This window comes from Typopeltis vanoorti, chromosome 4, assembly GCF_054136105.1.
Source record: "Typopeltis vanoorti isolate ZY-2024b chromosome 4, IOZ_Tvanoo_1.0, whole genome shotgun sequence".
Taxonomy (NCBI): domain Eukaryota; kingdom Metazoa; phylum Arthropoda; class Arachnida; order Uropygi; family Thelyphonidae; genus Typopeltis; species Typopeltis vanoorti.
In genome coordinates, this window is record NC_143552.1 from 120929750 (window position 1) to 120950943 (window position 21194).

The following is a 21194-nucleotide window of genomic DNA, read 5'->3' on the forward strand; positions in this document are numbered from 1 at the left end:
AAAAAGAAGGTGATAGTAAACTTGAATTCAATGAATAGTGGGAAAATGAGTTCTTATTTATAGCGAATCCATCTGGAAAATTGTTGTGCATTGTTTGTGAACACACGTTCTTAAAGCACAATAAAAACCAACATCAGATCGAAATACAAGGAAAACTGAAGCTAGTTACGGAGAGAAGATGTGATTTTGAAAAAATAAGAAATCAAAAGAAGACGAAAGTTTGGGGATGAGACAAGCTTCCTACGAAATTGCTTTAGCATTGGCCAAAAAACGGACTTTTCTCTGATGGAGAAAAAAATTGTTAAGCCTTGTCTCCAAATTTTGCAAGATGTCTTGGCGATAAAAATATCGAAAGTTAAGTAGATGAAATTGCTCTGTCAAAGCAAACACATCTGTCATTTCACAGCGACCTACAGATGTGAAGAAGTATTTTCAGTCATGAAATTTATTAAAACCAAAATGAGGACTCGAATGACTGATTAAAATTTGAATAATTCTCTGCTGCTCTTAGTAACTAATTTAACTTCAAACATGAAAAGCTTCGCGAAATCAAAACAAACTGAAAAGTCTCATTAAGGTAAGTAATGTTTATTTTCTTTTTATATTAAATCAATATATTATGTCTATATTAGCATATTTTACAGAGAGTTTTTGAGGTTACAATAGGTGTAAGGAGCATCTGAACTTTTATGTGAAACAATTAGCGCACGGAACTTAAAACGATGGCCGCCAAGTGAATACAGAAAAATTAATTGAGTTCTATTTCGTAAAAAGGGAAAATCGATGTTATATTTCAGGTAAATCACAAATGATCAATAGACATGATATGAGAAAATATTTCTCTCGTATACCCATTCTTACTCTCTCTCACATTTTAGTATTTGCAACTAACACTAGGCAGCCTAAAATGCACACATCTCTGATTCTGCCGAATCGACATTTTCACGAAGCTGGTAGCTGACTTGCGCAGCAACTATTTAGAGCAACATTACTACCGCCTACGAGCGTCTCACCGGCACAAGTGTGTGATCACTCGGAGCGTGAAGAGAGAGAGAGCACAAGTTGCTGCGCTGTAAGACCTCCTACCATATAAAAAGCGGTGTTAACAGAAGCAGATGCGCTAGAAGATGATGAGCTACTTATACAGTATGGAAAGTGGAAAAGTTTGTTAGATTAAAAACTATGATACTTACAAAGTCTGACTTCGCGTTTTATTTAGTATTAATATTTACTTTTGAAAATGAGTCTTGGTGTCATGTGACTTACGTACAGTACCCAGATATCACACACACCACAGAATTCGTGATAAAAAACTTTACCGGTGGCCTAATGTCTGTGGATTTTCGCACTATTCCACAAACCTTAAGAGGAAGAAGGGGTACTCATACAAGAAACAACAGCATGGATTTTCGTTTTAAGAAAAACAGAGAGCATAATGTAAATTACACGTGGCCTATAAAGAGAGTCGCAGAAATCGATGGTGACATTATTCTTGGTGGTTTAATGATGGTCCATGAAAGAGAAGACAAACTGACTTGTGGTCCTATCATGCCTCAAGGTGGAATACATGCTTTGGAATGCATGTTGTTTACCATTGATTGGATAAATAATCAAAAAGATTTCCTTCCATTTTCTCTTGGTGCTTATATATTAGATGACTGCGACAAGGATACCTATGGTTTAGAACAGGCAGTCGATTTCATTAAAGGTAATTTTTTTTTCTTAAATTTACGCAAAACTTTAGCTATTCCTAATAACTTTCTTGCATATTTAAAATCTTAATGGAATTCTCAATTGACGCTAGAGATATTAATTTAATATTCTAAAATATCTACTCTTAAATGCAAATAGTTTTATTCGGGAAATTTGAAGTTATTTTAAGCGCTTCATTCTTTATTCGTTTTTTCATTTCAATGGATTGTTAATTGAAAAAATCTTTGAGAGAAGTCTAAATTAAATATTCGAGATGACTGAGAAGTGACAAATCGAATTTCGTCTACTCAGGCATTCGATATATCTTCAGGAATGCAGAACAAATAAGTTTATGAAACTTGAACCCAAGCCCATATCTGAGTGGAAGAATGTTCTTGGCATTTCTATAAATACGTTTATAAAATTTTAGGAATCTTTCATATTGAAGTAGACAATAGTGCCGTAAAAATTTGTTTCAAAGAAAATGTGTTTTTCTCATATGAAAGTTTATTTATATATTTATTCGACCGTCTAGTTGACCGAGGGGATATTCTACTGCTCTTCAAACCCAGGCTGTGCATTCTAATCCCACTGTGAATATGGATGTTTTGCGAATGCCTTTAAATGGTAGATGAATTTTTTTTTCATCATCTGTTGTGTGAGTTTTATACTACGTACTGAAGCCAAGCCTAAAGACTTTCCATATTTCGTCTCTCTGGTTCCGTATTATCTAACTCTTAGCTCACAGACGAATATGTATATTATAGGCTTGTAGACGCTGATGTATACTATAGACTTACAACTTTTCGGAAATCGAATTCAAATGAGAAATAATAAAGTAAATTAAAAATAAAATATTAGTAAATAATATCTAAATAAAAATATGAATACGGTAGTTAGTCACATATACATTAAAGTATAAATAAAGCAAAAGTAAAATAACGATTGCTGCAGAGATAAATTAACATAAAAAAGCAAGATATCAGAAAATATTTTTTCAAGAATTTAATTGTGTTTTTCAATAAATATTTTTAATGTCTCTAACCCAAAGAAGGTTGTAAACATGCAGTACATCAGTAACTTACGCGGTCTGAGATTTTATTATACTATTTTAACAATCTGGAAACCCTATTCCAAAGAACAAACAATAATAAAATTCTTCTTCATGTAAATTTGCAATTATAAATTTATTTTCGCTAATCACACATCAGAATAACGAATAAAATAAGGGTATATCATATGAATGTATGAAAGATGTCAGTAATTGAATATGTTTTTTATTATCTATCTTCCTTACGAAAACTGTTCAAGATCATACTTTTCTTGTTATAATTCTATGATTTTTGTTAGTTAATTTCAAGAAGGAAATAAATAAAATTACCTTGGTTTATTAATAATTAAAGAATTATGACAACTCTTCTTGTGGAGACTTCAAATTATATCAAGTTACCATTTATTTCAAAGAAATCCACATTATTATTTATTTTTTATTTTTGCTTTGTACTCGTTCAATAGCAGAAAGTTGTCTCTTTTTACAAATTTGGTAGCGATACTTTATACTGCTTATGAAGGATAAAAAGCTATTTATCATCAACGCTACCAGATCATAATCCATCTAAGAAATATATTGCTTATATACCTGCACCAATCTATTGGTGGCTAGTCGGAATTTTCTGTATTTCTGAGACCTGGAAGATGTTTGTAAAAAATTAGCAGGATGTGATGATATCAGAGACCTATTGAGAGATCTGTAGCCTAATCATAAAATGCATTCTTTTACTGTGAACGTCCGGTTATACTGAACTGCCTGAGGCATCTGTCTAAACATATCGACTGTTATGAAATTACCTTTGAAAATAAAATTATTGCACCCTAAGCTGTAAAACTACATTAATGTTCAATTTTATTATGCATACGAGTAATCCACTAGAAATCCCGCATATTTCAAAACAAGTCAGTAATATAGCAAATGTCTGGAATTAAATATCAACTGACGGAGGATGCGAGTCGTTAAAGAATCCTTTTCAACGTTTCATATCAAGTTTCATACAAAAGCGGGATTTATTTTTTTTCCTTTCCTATTGCAAAACATACTGTCTGGTGAACGATTACCAAACCTAATACACTCCTGGTAGTAAATGATAATTCTCAGGAACATAAGAACAATTTATGTTCGCGCTCACTGATTCCCCATTTCATCATCGATTAAGTATGACGAGAGAGAGAGAGAGAGAGAGAGAGAAGAGATCATGACTTCCTATCCATAAGCAATCAGAGTCCAAAGATTGTTAACAGCACCAACTACTCGATGTTAATTTAAAATTTCTTCTTACTTTAGAACATATTGTTGACAACAGTTATTTATTATCTTACTTCTAATGAAATGTTTAGGTTGGAGATTCAATAATCATAGATGTTTAAATATACTTGATATATAAACTTCATGCACTGCAATAAACATTACGAAGCGTATTGCATGCAGTGAGATTTTGCTACTTCACAAGCATATATACGTTTACTAACAGATTTAGTCCAAAACTTTTACAACTGAAGTAAAATTAAAAGTAATTATCTTTTAATCCCTTACTACTTTGATTATTTTACTAATTATATGACCAAATTGGATCTTAAAACAGAATCACAATCTCTGTTAAAGAAAAGGCTGGAATTTTTAGCTCAGGAGAACAAATTAATAACCTTTCATGTACCCCTTTGTGTACTTTCAATTGCTAAAATGATTTTACTCTGCTTCACTTTTGTATAATGTGTATTCTTCAATAACCACTGAATAAAACTGTTCAAGGTCATAGAGCCGGACAGCGTCCTCTTTGTTCTATTACAGATAACGTACAACATTAGTGGCAGGTGATATATTTGCAATATTAATACTTATCATAATGAAAACGCTGTCTGTCCGATGTCTTTTGTGATAAACCTGGGACTAATTTTTTTTGTTTCTTTCCTTTCTTTTGTTAGTCATTCTGATTATGTGCTGAATGTTTGACATTTCATTATTTCGTTGTGCAAGAGTAATTTACCAGTTCTGTAAAGCCTCTGTAAATATATTCAGTAGTCAGCACAATCTCGTTAAAAAGTGTTTGAGTGTTTCTAGGAAGTTTTAGAGATTTCTATAGATTTTAAAAGGCTTTTCTAATCACAAAAATAAATTGGTTTTCATACCAAAATACAAACACTATCCAGACATGAAAACGAACATATCCCAACGATATTAGAATAATCTCTCTGGATAAAATCAAAACAAGAGTGAAATATTTAACTAAAATCTAATTACTTGAAATTTTCCATTTTTGCGAACGAATATAGCACTGGGAACTGGTAAAATATAAATTGAATTAAAGCCAAATTTCTGACAATAGTTTTTCTCTTATATTAGCTACATTTTTTTACTAAAATCAAAATTAGTTTGCAAGGAAAAAATAGCACAACGCAATTGAAAATTACCAGCACCTGAAGTTTGACATTTTCTTCTTCTTCTTCTTCTATCCTAATTTTAATTTCACGGTTTACCCCAAGCCGCGCGTGAAAGCACGAATAATTTACAGCTGAGTTTAGGAAAGACCAATTCTGCACTTAGTACTTGTTGATTGTGATCGAAAATCCAGTTCGTATCGGAAATTTTAGTTTTAACCAAAATAAAAGCGTATATCAGAGGAAGTTAGAAGCTGTTGATAAGTTTTCCTCTAGCATTATGGTTGCGTACATCGAAATTGAGGAGAAATTTTCGTGCAATTTAATTAAACCACGTATCTTTTATCGGGCCGATGGTTACGTATAGATTCTTCAGCAAAGTACGAACTCAATTATTTTAACCTTGGTGTCATTTTATGAGAAGATACTTTCTGAAGTTCGTTACCAGGGTAACACCCCCACTGCAATGAACACTGTCTTCTCTTCTATGTTTAGTAGGTCGCTGTGAGCTGCTATTTTGCTGAATTCGCTGGTGATTGTACGATGTGGGGAGAGCACAATTTCCAGAATCACGTCTAATGCCAAAAATATGTCCTGGTGAACCATGCCTCCATTCCCCCCACCCCCCACCCAGATGTACTCATATGAAGTAGGCGGAAACAAATATATTTATATATTTGTTTCCGCCTACTTCATATGTGTGTGTAGAAAGTTTTTTACCTTGGGTATAATTTACGTTAAAGATACCAAGCTATTTTAACTATAAATCTGGTTTTAATCTATTTCCCAAACTTGACAAGCAAGTCAAGTTTGCTTCTGCAAGTAGTGCGAGTCTGGGTGACCTATACGTAGTGCAAGTCTTAGGCAACTCATGGTAAAGGTGAAATAAGCTCTGATCACTATTCTTAGTATTTACCCTTAATGCAAAGCCCATCTCCTTGAGGAGATGTATGATGCTATGCATTAAAGGCAAGGTGCCACTTATCTATTATCTAACCCTTATTTCATCCCTAGAACTAAATGTTTTGTGAGTTTACAAGTTCCTTGGGTCAGAATATATTCTTGATGTGATATTTTTCTCCATAAATATTCTCAAATCAAATATGTTCTTCCTTCCTGTATGATTTTTCTGCAGCTATTTTAACAGGCTGTCTTTTGATGAACAATATTGTTCCTCCTTTTCTCTCAAATCCTTCATCAAAATAGCAGCTGATAGTCAACATCCATTCACTTCACAGCTTTAAAAATACCCAACCAACATCTCATTCCCTTTCATATCTTCTTTCAGTGTGCCATGGTAAGCCTTTGTCATACAGTTTTCCATAAAGATCAACACCTTCCATTTTGCAAAAAATTGGGGAAAAAATGTCACATCAACACGTTTATTGTTCATTGTGCGTGGTATTACACGCAGGGAGGCAGTATTTTGCAGTCTCTCGTGTATGACGCTTATATCTACAAAAAGTGTACATGCACGTCTGTGTGTTCATATCTAACAGAAAAGGAAAGAATTGATATGAATATGTCTGCTATACATAACACAAAGTCAATACATTTTTAATACAGCTTTGAATACAGATAAGGAAGGCCGCAAACCAATTTCTAGCAAATAGTGCTGCATGTAGTTTCCATTTCATCAATATAATTACTAACCTCTAATTCAACGTACCAATTGAAATGACAGGAGCAGCTAATCCGATAGCAACACATCTATCAAATTTAACAACTGAGATTAACATTTTCAGTTTATATTGAGTAACACTTTCAGTTAACGTATATTAGCGGAGTAATTAGGGAATCTATTCGTGTGTAAATGAGCTACTAGAAAAGAAACACTAATCCCATATAACATGATCTTAGTTTATAAAAGTAAATAAATGCGAATCTAGCGTCATCTAGAATCTTCTGAAAGAACAAGTATTTCAAACAATTTATGTTTGGTTATATATCTTTGGTAATATGCAACGGTCGATGCTGTCTATGCGAATATTAATTAGCAGGATAGACACAGCTGAGTAGTTTTTTTTTGTCCGAATAAAATCTTCAACAAAATTAATTATTGAAATAGAGAGGAAACTTCATTGAAAATTATTCTCGATGTGCGTAGCCAGTCTAGATAACTATGGGAAAATTAATGATTTGTCATTAATAACAAGAGAACGAATACCTTTCCTAGTCAGTAAACTTAGCATAATCGTAATTATATTGAATTAAACGTTAATTCAGCCCAAAACAGCACCAAACATAAATTAAACATTTGCCATAAAATTTAAGCACGATTGAAGTAAATCGAGAATCTAATACTTCATGACTATGCATAAAGCTCTTAATCACTTTATGGACATTACAAAAACTATACTCGAATTTCAAGACAGCATATGCTACTGTATATGTAAATGACATATGGAAGAATTCAGCGACCAGCGTTTTGGGTCTGATGTGCTCCCCCACTCCGTTTGTCCTTGTTTTCAAATAACGTTGTTGATGACATTTTTAATATGATGCCGATATGCAGCTTTCTCTGAATGTGTTGATCAGTATTCGGATTTTTGTTTGGTTAGGTTGAGGACCCTAAACATCTGAATAAAAAAATATTAATGCCAAAAATTACCATGAGAACAAAGTAAGAAAGTACTCTTCCATTACATGGAAATTGTTAACTTTGTACTACTTCAGTGCACATGCAGAAGTGCACAAAAAACTAAAGACAACAAAAATATTCTTTTGTCGAAGAATATTACAGAATCTTTTTTTCCTTTAAGAAAAGAAAAGAAAAGAAAAGAAATATCTTTTCTCTCCATAAACACTAATTCTAATATTCAATTTAGTGCCTTTTCTTCTAAGTTCTTTCATCCTTGGCAGCTGTTAAACTTGTTTTTCATACGAGTTTAATCTCCTCAAACATTCGTTTAAGACGTATACATTAATGGATGTAACTTAAAAGGAATAGAATAAATTAAATACTTAATTTTAATTTCTTTTTCTAAACTTTCTTCTAAATTCTTCCTTCTTTGACAGGGTGGCATACCTGGAATCAGTCCTGCTGATGGGTGACTTCAATGCACATGTTGGAACAGATGACCAGACATGGAGGGGTGTGGTTGGGAGGAACGGCACCCCTGACCTTAACGCGAATGGGGTTAAATTATTTGACTTCTGCTGTACTAACAACTTGTCCATAATGAATACCTTCTTCCAGCACCTAGAAGTCCATAAGTATACCTGGTACAGGGATACACTAGAACAAAGGTCTCTGATTGACTTCTTTTTAGTCTCAGCAGACCTATTTTCCTCAGTGTTGGACGTTCGTGTGAGAAGACGGGAAGAACTGTCAACTGACCACCACCTGGTTGTATGCAGTCTACGGCTTCAGAACCCAGATGCTACCATCAACGCTGGTAGGCCTAAGCAGCTATATCGCGTGAAATGCAAGGCATTGGAAAATGAGGCTGTGAGGAAGAATTTTGCAGATGACATTTCCTCCAAGTTCAAAGAGATTCCCAAGCATACTGCAGATATTGAAGAGAAGTGGAAGCTGTTGAGAACAGTTGTCACTGCCTCTGCATTCTCATGCTGTGGTAGAAAGCGGCTCGGCGTGGCAACGAGCAGTGAGAAAAGGACACCTTGGTGGAACCAAGAAGTCCAAAAAACTGTCCGGACAAAAAAGGAGTCGTACCTAACATGGCTTAGGGTCAGGTCACCTGAGATGCGTTTGCGGTATGCTAAGGCAGTAAAGACAGCAAAACAGAAGGCTTGGGAATCCTTTGGAGAAAGATTAGACTCATCCTATGCAAATGCGAACAAAGTATTCTGGCAGACCATCCGCCGCCTTCGAGGAAGCAAATCGTACACAGTAAGGGCAATTGAGGCCTCTTATGGTGCACTTTTAACAACCGAAAAGGATATCCTCCACAGATGGAGGGAATACTTTGAGACCCTTCTTAACGCGGGTGGCCCAGCAGTTGTGGACATCCAAGAGGTGCAGATGGGGCAATGACTAGTCTCACAGCAGAAGAGGTCCATTTAGCCATAAAATCGCTAAAATCGGGCAAGACTGCTGGCAATGATGAAATTCGGCCCGAAATGCTAAAAGCCTTAAATCGAGACGGTGTTCTCTGGCTGACTCGATTGTGTCAAGGCTGCTTGGATATCTGGGCGAGCACCAAAGAAATGGCAGACAGGCATAATAATACCAGTCTTCAAGAAGGGAGCCCAGAAGGATTGCAGTAAGTATCGTGGCGTGGCATCTCTCTCTGCTCAGCTTGCCTGGGAAAGTGTATGCTGGGTGCTTGGAAAGACGGTGCAGGAGCATAGTTGAGTAAAAGTTCCAGGAAGAACAATGTAGCTTTCGTTCTGGTAGAAGCACAACTGACCAAATCTTCACTTTAAGGCAAGTCATCTTGGGAATATGCCAAGAATGTTCACACATGTTTTGTAGACTTGGAGAAGGCGTATGACCGGGTTCCTCGGGATAAGCTTTGGTAAGTAGTACAGGAGTATGGAGCGGATAGTCAACTATTAGCTGCTATCAAGTCCCTGTATGAATGCCCAGAGTTTTGTGTCAGGGTAAACAGCACAAAGTCTGAACCTCTCACAGTCTCCGTTGGCCTCCGCCAAGGGTGTGTTCTGTCACCCCTCCTTTTCATAATATTTATGAAAAGGAGGGGTGACAGAAAACGTCTGCTTTTTGCAGATGACCTAGTTCTGCTTAGCTCTTCCACAGATGACCTACAGCGGACCCGGGATAGATTTGTAGCTGTTTGTGCAGACGCCGGAATGAAGATCAGTGTGGCCAAAACTGAAACATTTGTGGTCTCAAGACAACCATCCCAGTGCACTCTACATGTAAGTGGAGTGAGGCAGGTGGAGAAGTTTAAATACCTTGGGTCCATATTCACGAATGATGGAAAATGTGACGTAGAGCTAGATACTCGAATTGGCTTAGCAAGCTCAATATTGCGGGAGCTTGGCCATTCAGTAGTATTGAAGCAGGAGTTAAGCCACCTGAGCTTAGTGGCAGAGGATCGTGACCATTGGAAGTTCCTCTTGCAGCTGTTGCCCCCACAACCCAATTAGGAAAGGTTGGCCTTGAAGATGTATGTATGTATGTTCTTTCTTCCAAGGTCTTTCATCCTTGGCTGCTTTTTTTCAATCGAGTTTAATCGCCTCAAATAAACATTCGTTTAAGACGTATTCATCGATCGAGGTAACTTAAAAGGAATAGAATCAAATTAAATATTTAATTTTAGTTTTTGATAATCTATTGAAGAATAACCCATTTTCATAGCACATCATTTTTATTTCTAGTGTAAATAATTGGTAGAAAGAGCAGAATTATCTCTCTAAGTAAATACATCCTTCAGAATTATAACATCTGTATTGAATTTTTTAAATGCAATTAACGATTCAATTGCTTGTTTTTTTGTATTTGGTGAGATGGATCTTTTAATTGACAAATTATCTACTTTTTCGAGAAAGTGTATCATATTGTAATGATGAAAAAATAAGAATCACCAGAACGTTTTGATACTATCGCATAAAAAAGAAATATTTGGACTTTTGTCAAACTTTTAAACGACTACTTTTTGGCTCCATATCCTTTAAGTATCGACATATGCACTTGGTTTCAATGACCTTCAATCAAATGCTGTATTGAATCCTATCAAGGCTCTGAAGTACTTTTATAACAGATTTTCAAATGCTGAGAAATAGATTTTACCCGATGGCCGCAAGACTCTCTCATTTGTATAAAATTTATTTAATGAAGTTAAATTTCATTAAAAGAACTATAGGAACTTCATTTATCATTTTAAATTAATATATGAAATTAACTTTGAGTTATAACTTCGGTGACCATCTACCAAACTACAATCGCTTATCAGCAAACTAATAAAGAAATTCCTGAGAAGGTGTACGGATTTGGTTTTTATCTGTCTGATATGTAAAAGGATTCCGGATAACAACTTAATGGGAGAGATGCAGTTTGGAAGATCCTTTGCATATTGTACTGTAAACTACAATGGAAACTAAATTTATTATTTGTTTTAAAAAATTATCTTGAGGAAGTGCAGAATGATGCCATTTTGGACTTCAGTGACATTGACAGAAAAATAAATGGAGAAAAACCTTAGTATAGGATAGAATGACATAGAATGACGAAGCATAGAATGATATACACATAACATAGATAAAATAGAGAATGCATGAAAGAATTCAAGGGATTCTTAAAGTAGAGCAGTGTTTTTAAAGTACGAGTTGCCATCCATCATCGAATCACAAAATTACTCTACAGCTTACACAGATTAACAAAAATGAAAATGTTTACTTTGGATTACTGAAAATGGATTTACAGTTTTATTCATTAATGGGAAGGACCTATAATAGGTTTGTATCTTTAAAATCAATATCCACATTTTGATGAGATTCGAAAGAAGATTGAAACACTTTCTTGTTTAATTTGTTTAGTTGAATGTGACATAGTATTCACCTGGTAAAAACGTTTCCGAATCGACGTAAAAATATTGTCACCACGACTTCTCGCTCTCTGACAGAGCATGCACGAAATGTGACACTGACAAAAATGCTAATTGTTTTACTCGATTCTTTTTGTCATTGTTTCACTTCTGTATTTAATTATTAATCAATTCAGGTATACTAATAATATTCTATTATATATATATATATATAAATATATATATAAGTGTTTCAAATAAAGTAACTTATTTAGAGTAATCTGCAGAAAAAACAAGTAGACGAAATACCCTTAAGCTTACCAGAACCAGATCATAGGGAAGTGATTTTGACAATTAAATAATTAAAAATTGACTCTTAAGGGAAATATGGCATTGTGAGCAGGAAACAATTATATTAATGTGAACCGAATGATATGTGACTGTGAAATGATTCAGAGTCAATGACAAACGAAATTATTCTATTATGTTTATTATGTTCATTTCATAAAATAATGTAATACAAAATATATACATAGAGCTGAGATGCTGAAAGTAACTGTCAAGGAGATCCAGATGATCAATTGAGGTGAAGTTCAATGCGTTGGACTTTTTGCAGGACTAATAGCTGATAACAACACACAGAATTGTCTAACTGGAACTCATCTGGTCTGTCGAAAGGTTTCGTACAAGATGTGCGATTTTGTCTTTCACATCTGCCACTTGAAGAACTTTTATCATAAAGCCAAAAATCACAGAGGTTAAGGTCTGGTGAATGCTGGTGATTTCATAGAAAACGAGCGACTGATTACTTTATCCTCTGTGAAATGCTGATGCGATAATTGTCAAACTTCATGTCCTATGTGAGGAGATGCTCTATCCTGCATCAACACTGTTATGTTCAGGTCACTGTTATGTTCTTTGCTGCAGTTGCAGGATGAAGAAAGTGCTCATCATGTCCTTGTTGAAATGCACGGAAGTCTCTGTAGCCCAGAGGTAAGAGTTTGCATTGTTTATTGGTCCACAAACATAACAATCAATGCACTTAATCACACCATAGGATATATCAAGGCCAATCCTCGTCCACCACCTTGGGTGCCCAGAAATGTCAAACGTTTCTCGGACTCTGGTATTTCCCGTTTTCAACTCTTGGCTCTGGCTGAGGTTATGCAGGTAGCATCGCAACACTTTACTCAATGTTCTCCATAATTGTCCTTGCTATGAATCTAGAGCATTCTCATTTGACTGCTCAACAACTGTAGTTGTATCAACCATCAGTCTTTTGAGGAATTTCAGAATTACGATCTCTTACTGGTTGGGCTGGCAAACTGTCTGTCTCTCTTCAAACCCTGCGTCGTACCTTATTTAGTGTCATTGAACTTTATCGCAAAGACATTAGGCGTCTGCATTCGTTAAGTGCTGCTGTAGCATTTCTCCCATTCCTATACAAATATTTCACAAGCAAGGCACGTTCAGACAAAGTAAAACCCATGGCGCAATTCGAATGATTGTGGAGTCAGTGTCGCTGTTTAGTTCATACCACCTCACGGCTCACGTGGTATCCAAAATGCACTATATTTTCTCGTTTGGAGCGTCATAATTTCCCTATCGGTCATTTTGCAGTATTTATTATCAAAATCGTTTTCCCATGATATGGTTAGGATACTCACCAAGTTTGAGGATATTTCGTATATTGTAGGTTATAAAAACAAAATTTGGTTCATGGTGTAAAACTGTGTTTCCTGTGGTAGGTCCTGATCAGAAAAGTTTCAATAATAATGGAGTAGAGGAACGCAATGTTGATAAATAAATTAATGATCAAATGGGGATACTCCGTGATACTTGTAGGAACCACATGTGGTGATCACGATTAATATGATTATTATTTACCATACGAAATTATAATAATAATCAATAAATATAATAATCATATGAAATTTATTTAGCAAATTATTACTCTTCGTAATTCTAGACATGCTTGCCGAATATGTACTCACCGGTATTCTGTCTTAAAATAATTTCATTTTATCTAGGTAGTTGGCTAATATTCTATCCTGTAGTTTTCAAAATATTAGATCACTATGATTATAATTATGTTTTAGTGATTTCTGAATAAATAAACATACAACGTTCTGTATTCCATTGAATTGTATCCTTTGGAAGAGTCGAATTTCCGATACAAATCACATATTCCAAAGCAGATAATTGACTGGAATATGTTGTATGTTTATTTTAATAATATCCATAAAATTTAATTTGACATGCAAATTTCGAAAACCCTGTTCCTTTAGTTACAGTTGTGAAGAGGGTGATTTCAATTTTCCTAGACGATGTGAGTTATTCAAATACTGAGGGGATAAGGTGGATGTTTCCTTAGTGAGATGAATTCATTTTTTGTTGCAAAATTAGACAAACATCTGCAATTGAACATACGATTGGAACTATTTAAAGTTTGATGGTAAGACTGAATGCCTTGTCGCATAAAGTAGGCCACTAAAAGCTAACTCGATAACTGTGACAGATCATTAGACCTAATACATTAACGAAATATGATGTGAGAAAGATTTAAGTTGTTAAAACATACGATCAAAATAATTGCTCTAACTGCCAAAACCTCTGCATTGCAATTGTGATAATTTGGGATTTTGTAGAACTAGAATTAGTTCTACAAACGTAGAACTAGAATTAATCAGTGAGCGTGTGTTAATTTACAAGGATTTATATATATGGAAAACATAATGATTTATTCAAGCTTATCATACAAAAGAATTCAACAGAGTTTTCCTTATATAATATGGTACAGTGAATAAGCAGAAAATACGAAGATTTTAGAGATAAGAATTGCTCTACTTCTAATTTCTTCTTACCCAATATCTTCATCCTTTCATGTTTTAGGCCTCTATTGACTGATTGCCACAATTTGGCTCCATAGAAACGTTATTAATGTTATAAAGGGATAGTATTCCTATCTCCACATTATGCCATCTCTTAATACTCGTGTTTTCTGGTTGGTTGGTTGTGGCATAAGAGAGAGAGTTTCCACCACATTATAAGAGCAGTTAATCTAATTCATCTTCAGTTGAAAAGCTTCCTCGCTTCAGAAAGGGGATTCAATTTATGGATTTAGCGTTTGAAAAAGTATGAAAATTCCGGTTACCGAACTATTTTCGCATAGAAAATAACTTTGTTGTACTGCGTTATCAAAGAAAATTGCTAAAATACACAATCAGAGAATAGTAACATAGTGTGAATTACTTCGTTAAAGTAATGTTATCTCTTTATTTAATTTAAGCGTCGCGGAAAGTTTTATGTTACACGCAAAACATTTCTAAATATTAAATTTGAGACCGGCTTTTCCCCTCTCATTTCTCTTATGTGCAGTGCTATGCTCTCCTCACGCTAATTATTCATGCAGATTTAGTAAGGACCAAAGTCACCAAACGTGCCTCCTGCTCAAATAACACTCGAGCCTTCTGATCACCTCTCCAAGCATGATGGGCAAAAACCATATTTCTACCTGTCTCATCCTTATTGAACAATTTTAGCGTCTCCTAAGAGTCTCCGTTGCTCAGTCGCTTTGGTCGAAAAGACCTGGGTTCGACTTCCGTCTATGACGTGAGAAACCTTTATCTGGTCTCTTTCGACTAAAGGTGAGGTAACCTGTCTCAAAGGTAGGTAGAGGATTTTTCCATCCAGAAACTCGGGTTTATCGTCCCTCACCACATGTCGTTATACCCGTAGTTAACAATAAGTCACATCATGGTAGCTAACCTCCTGGATAGGAGATGGCACATGAGTGGGAATGTCTCCTAAACTTAAGACTAAAATATTAGCAATAGTCTTCCCATCCAACTTTGTTTAGACGACTAAGATGATCTCCTCCTTCTATTCCATAAACTACGGGAGTAACTTTATAATCAGTATTTTACTCAGTATTTTATAAATATTGAGTAAAATAAATATTACTTTTTTTACTTACTGAGTAAAAAAGTAATATTGATTTTACTTTTATAAATATTGAGTGAAACATTTGATAAGGTTTCACTTAGTATTTATTAAAAAGCGAAATCTTATCAAAATGAACTAATAAAAGGCGAATATATAGACCCTTGGGCGGCGCCTATGTCTTCTGATTAGTCCGCGCTAAGGCAATTCATGAATGACGGAGAGTGTATTCTCGTAAGCTCTCTGGACAACGTACTTTACGAAACTTTCATTGTTTCTACATTTGGCTTTGAAATAATTCTAGATCTAATATTCACTTTACTCATACACTCAGTATGCTTCAACTGATCTTTCATCTGAAGGCATCAGAAAAATCTATTCAATAGCTTAGGTTTTAAGTCCTCTAGTGCAGATGGTATCTGTTCGGTTAAATTACGACCTTGTTCTCCAGAACTGATACCTATCCTACTTCAACTTCAGAAGCTATACTATTCATATAAATGCAATCAATATCATGTAAGCAAGATAAATTTTGTACAGCCTGTTCCTAACAAGCGAGATAAAATCCATGAAACTATTGTTCCATTCGCTTCACGTCAATACTCTTAAAACTGTATCAAATTGATATCAACAACGAGTTTCTTCACTACCTGGAACCTATTGGTTAATAAGAGATTGCCCGTATGGTTTAAACTATTATCGTTCTACAGCAAGCTACCTCAGTAATCGTACCTGACTCCAAGACTTGGAGAAACTCAGGAGAAACTCATATTTTCAAAACATTTCATCGAATATGGCATTGCTGCCTTCATTCCAACTACCATATGGTCTCCATGGATTCCATATGGATTCCTCTCATCTGAGTTTTCCATCAATTTTGGAGTACAGCAAAGCTCTGTACAATCGCCTGCACTTTCTTTCCTGTGTATCACTGATATTCTGTCATTAATTCCCAAACCTACTCATAGATTTGCGGTTGATATTACACTCCATTCCTGTTTGTCATTCACAAAATCTTGCAGTACTGAGAAGACTGCAGCTTCATACTCTTCTATAACGAATGTCTTAAACTATAATTCACCAGTCATTCTCAAGTGAATTTATGAAAATTAGTAAGTTTTATTTATTTTACCAAAACACAATCCTACATTATTTCTCGGAAGAAAGACCAATCCTCAATCCTCCTCGCTTTCATAACATTTCGCTCATTTCGCATTTTATCAGAAGATAAAACCACAAAGATACGTTTTATCTTCTTGGCTTGATTTCATATCTAGCCTACTCCTGGCATAGAGAAACTGCTCCCTTCTCTAAAAAGCCTCTAAAAAGCTTGGTATTATTTTTCGTTCTAAACATCGCTTCTTTTTCGGTTCAACTCGTAAATCCCAAATATGTGCAACATTGCAACACTGTTCTCACATTGTGGATCAGACACTTCGTATCAGAAACCTCTTTCAGAATGCTTGACTGTATCCAAAGGAGAGGTATTCGCTTAATGAATGACCCCGTCTCTCTCTCTCTCTCTCATTGACCACAGAAGCTCTGTCTCTACATTACGTCCTTCTTTCTATAAGTATTTCCATGGACGCTGATCATTGACCTGGTCACACTATTCATCCACTCCATTTTATTAATGAACGAACAAAAGAAGCTGCTTGTCAACAAGCATATCTCTTTAAGCTCCAGACTCAACGAAACCAACTCCCCACCCTCTTCTTTTATTCTCTATATCTTTTTTCATGTGGAAAAGGCTTCCTAATGCTGTTTTCCTCTGCGAGTATAATCTCTCTTTTTTCAAGAAGTACATTAAAAGATTACTTTGTTATCTCTCTCTCTCTCTCTCTCTCTAATCACCAGCCCACAAAAATGAAGTGGACCATTATCTGATCAAATAAAGCATTAGACATTAGTGAGCATTATCTCTCTCTCTCTCTCTCTTGCTTAGATATTTTATATATATTAAACTCACACTCGCTAGATCTGGAGACCTGTTACGCAACAGAGCGGTATGTGGGTTAGACATATATTAATATATTATACATTAAATATTAATACAATATACATCAAACGAGAGAGAGAGAATTTCCACTAATTTCTGTTCGAATGCAAAATCGTAAAAATATTGCTCCAATGCAGTTCTGCTTTACAGATTTTTAACTACTATATAAGGCATGATAGGTAATTAGCAATGATGATGATGATGATGCTCAAGGAGTCAGTAGCACAGTCATGTGTGATGAGCACTAAATGAATTAAGTTATCTCGCAAAGTAGAAATGCAAGTAATAATAGACTTTAAGAGAGATAAGCAGTCATCATTCAGGACCTTGTTTTTCTAAATCTAATACAAAGTTACGTAAGCTAAGTGAAGTTTCAAAAAAATCTGAAGTTTGTTAGTTCTCTGTGAAATATGATCCAGTCTAACAGCGCCTGCACAGACATCGGTTTATATCAGTTGAATGTTACGAAAACATATTGTTGCAAATGTGAAGCAACGAACTGGTGCTGAATATTACTACCCGCTGCATTACTAGTGATATCCAAGTAAATAAGTTTAAAATTTTTGACATTTTTGTAATTTTAATAGTTAATTTTGTTGATGTCATTTTTTCTAAACACAAAGAAATGTACAAACTATCTCTTATTCACGTTATCTTCATTGTTATAATCAAAAGTTTACGTCATTTTCACAATCACTCACTTCTTTTGCTATTGTAAGATTTTACATTTTCCTCCACTCAACTATAATAAAATAGCTACGTGAGTCATGCGTTTAATTTTAGATTTCAGTTCATGCATAATGTTAAAAGAAGAGAAAATCTGTTTACAAAAATACGTGCAAAACCCCAGATTTATTGATAATTTGAATCTGTTGTGTATGTAACATCTTTTTATTTTATATGAAAATAATTATTTTTTAATTTGTATAAAAGAAAAAAAAAAGAAGAATGAAATGAATTCTTCAAGGAGGATTCATTCTACGTCTCCTCCTGATGCTCCGGTCAGGCATTTACCTAGGCTCTGAATGTACTAAACAATACGACATAGACTGCTTCTTTTCCCACTGGGGAGGAAAAGAAGCAGATTTTGTGAAAGGATTCCTGACAGAGGAATTTTCCTATTGAGAAGAGACCAAAAATTATGGAATGGAATGGACACAAACAAGAACGAGCTAGGTTCAAGTCAAAGAGGGCCTTTTTACAGCACAAATTTAGTTTAACACAATAATTCATGAGAATATAAAAAAAGCTCCGGATTTGAGTTTTATAAATATGCATAAGTCACACTACAAGGTGACTAAAGTAAGAGATTTTTGAAATCGTGCACACACATGATGTAAATGGAACATTATATAGAGTAATATGTGCCTTTATTAAATAGGTAGTCCGCGCGATTAGCCTAGTGGATTTGCTCTTTCCAACCATATGACCAGAGTGTCCTAGGTTCGATTCCCGTCAACGAAGTGAGGAGCTTAAGGATCTTCCTTAGCTGAAGCAAACTCAGCCGACCTTGGGTGTGGACAGCAGGTTTTTTTTCCACCAGTTTATCTGGTGATTTTCATCCGGCAAGCAGGTAATCCGGCCCCGTGAACACATAGGGTACAGTCATAGGATATAGTACAGCAAGGAAGACAACGGGAAACCACCGGCTCATAGTCATTTCCCTAGATGGTGGCGTATATAGCTGCCCCTAAAAAGCCGAAAGGCTATAACCAAGCAACAACAACTAAATAGGTAAGTCAGCAGCGTTAGAACTGAATGCTATATAGGAAGATGGTTCTATATATAATCATAAGGTGTATGTTATTTCCACAGCTATTCATCATGGATTTACAAGTTCATATGGATCACAGTGCTTAACTAAAGTGAACTGCTGCAGCAACAAAAACGTCGACATAAAAAAAAGAGAAAAAAAAAAGAAAACCTGAAAATATTCAAGCGCATACAAACCATCAGTTGCATTCTCAATGGAGACGCTATAGAACGTAAAATGTTTTTCATCTATTTAAAATGAGCATTATTCTTTGTGTTAGATTAAATGTAGAAATTAAATATAGAAGTAGATAAGAAAATAAGCAAAGTTAGTATGAAGGGAAGCAAAAATGTCAACGAAATAAAGGAGAAATTAGCTAAATGACCAAACTTACAGTATGAGAAGTTTAACCGATTTTAACTTGCGGAATGCTAGATTCTAAGACATAGCATAAAGAATGCAGAAACTTGTCAAGTTACATTTGGGACTACCTAATAAAGTTCCAAAAATTTAGTACTTTATCTCAATTTTTCTGAGGAACCTTTATCTAGTCTCTTTCGACTAAAGGCGAGTTAGCCGGTCTCATACGGTGGTAGGGCTTTTTTTTTTCTACCTAGAAACTCGAGTTCTTCTTTCCCCAGAACAGGCGAACCGCCCCCGTGAACACACATGGATTACAGTCGTGAATACCTCCCAGCCTTATGCCGATCCCGAGCCCGAATAAAATTGCGGGATTGGGGAAAACAATGGTGAACTATCCTGTAAAAATCTCACCAGGAATATTTTGTAGGAAATGCCTACAAAGTCACCTACGGTCAGAAAACGACTGAAAGGGAAAAAGCAACCAACCAACCAATCTCAGTTTTCAGTAGTCTATTGTCCACGCGGTTAGCCTAGTGGCTTTGCGCTTCGCAACCATATGCCTGGGGAAGGAGTGTCCTGGGATCGATTCTCGTCGCAGACGTGAGGAGCTTAAGGATCTTCCTCAGCCATAGCCAAGTTAGTCGGTCTTGGGCGTGGACAGCAGGGTTTTTCCACCAGTTTATCTGGGGTTTTTCATTCCGCAAGCAGGAAAACCGGCCCCGTGAACACACATGGATCTACAGCCATAAATACTTAATCCCCCATAAGAAAATCTCACAGCTCTCTAAAAGTGCTTATGCTGGAGTCTTACTAGATGACAAATCTTACTAGATGTCATTATTCGTTCATTGATTATTTTTCAGAAATATTTTACGAAAAGCAAACACACAACTGAGGCCTGTTTGAATTTAGGAGGTTTCAGTTTTCAGTAAAGGAGGTTTAAAAGGGCGTTAGCATTGACCGGATAATATGCAGAATTTGAGGAGCTTGGGATATTTTTGCATCAAAAAAGGACTCTTTTATACAAAATTTTCTAACAAATATTTTTGCAAAGTCTTGTTTATTTCCTATGGATATCGATCATTTCGATGCCAATAGAAAATTAATGAGCATTGGCGCCTTCATTCAAATAAAAAAAAATCAGTCAGCAAACGACATAGCTATAGCTCATGAGGTGCTTCTATCTTCCCTTTGATAAGAATTACTATAAAAAAGATTTTTCAGATATAATAATAAAATCAATTGTTACAGGATGTATTTGAAATGAAGATGCACTGGTCATAATGTTTTGGCTCTTCCATGTATATATAAGAATTTAAATATAAATAGCTCCAGATATATTAAACAAACTGCATTATTTATTTCGTATACGTATGTATATTGTACAAGACCTGAGTACCCTAGCGCCAGCTTCGGTGAATAAAATACTCAGAAGAAAAATTACAGTACTTATCTATCTGGGCATACAGAAACATATTAGTGAAACATAAAGATCTGGAACATTGATTCCTATCTAGTTATCTGGGATGCCAGATAACTAGATAGGAAAAGAACGGCTGCGTAT

The 21194-nt window shown here is 35.2% G+C and overlaps 1 protein-coding gene across 1 annotated transcript in view; it reads left to right on the plus strand.

Annotated features, from left to right (window-relative positions):
• Positions 1–1329: 1329 nt before the first annotated feature.
• LOC150107646 (metabotropic glutamate receptor 6-like) overlaps positions 1330–21194 on the plus strand; it is a 111360-nt gene continuing 91495 nt past the window's right edge. Inside the window, exon 1 of the mRNA XM_090392154.1 lies at positions 1330–1708. Within this exon, the coding sequence (XP_090248280.1) occupies positions 1330–1708 (379 nt within the window). The remainder of the gene's footprint in view (positions 1709–21194) is intronic.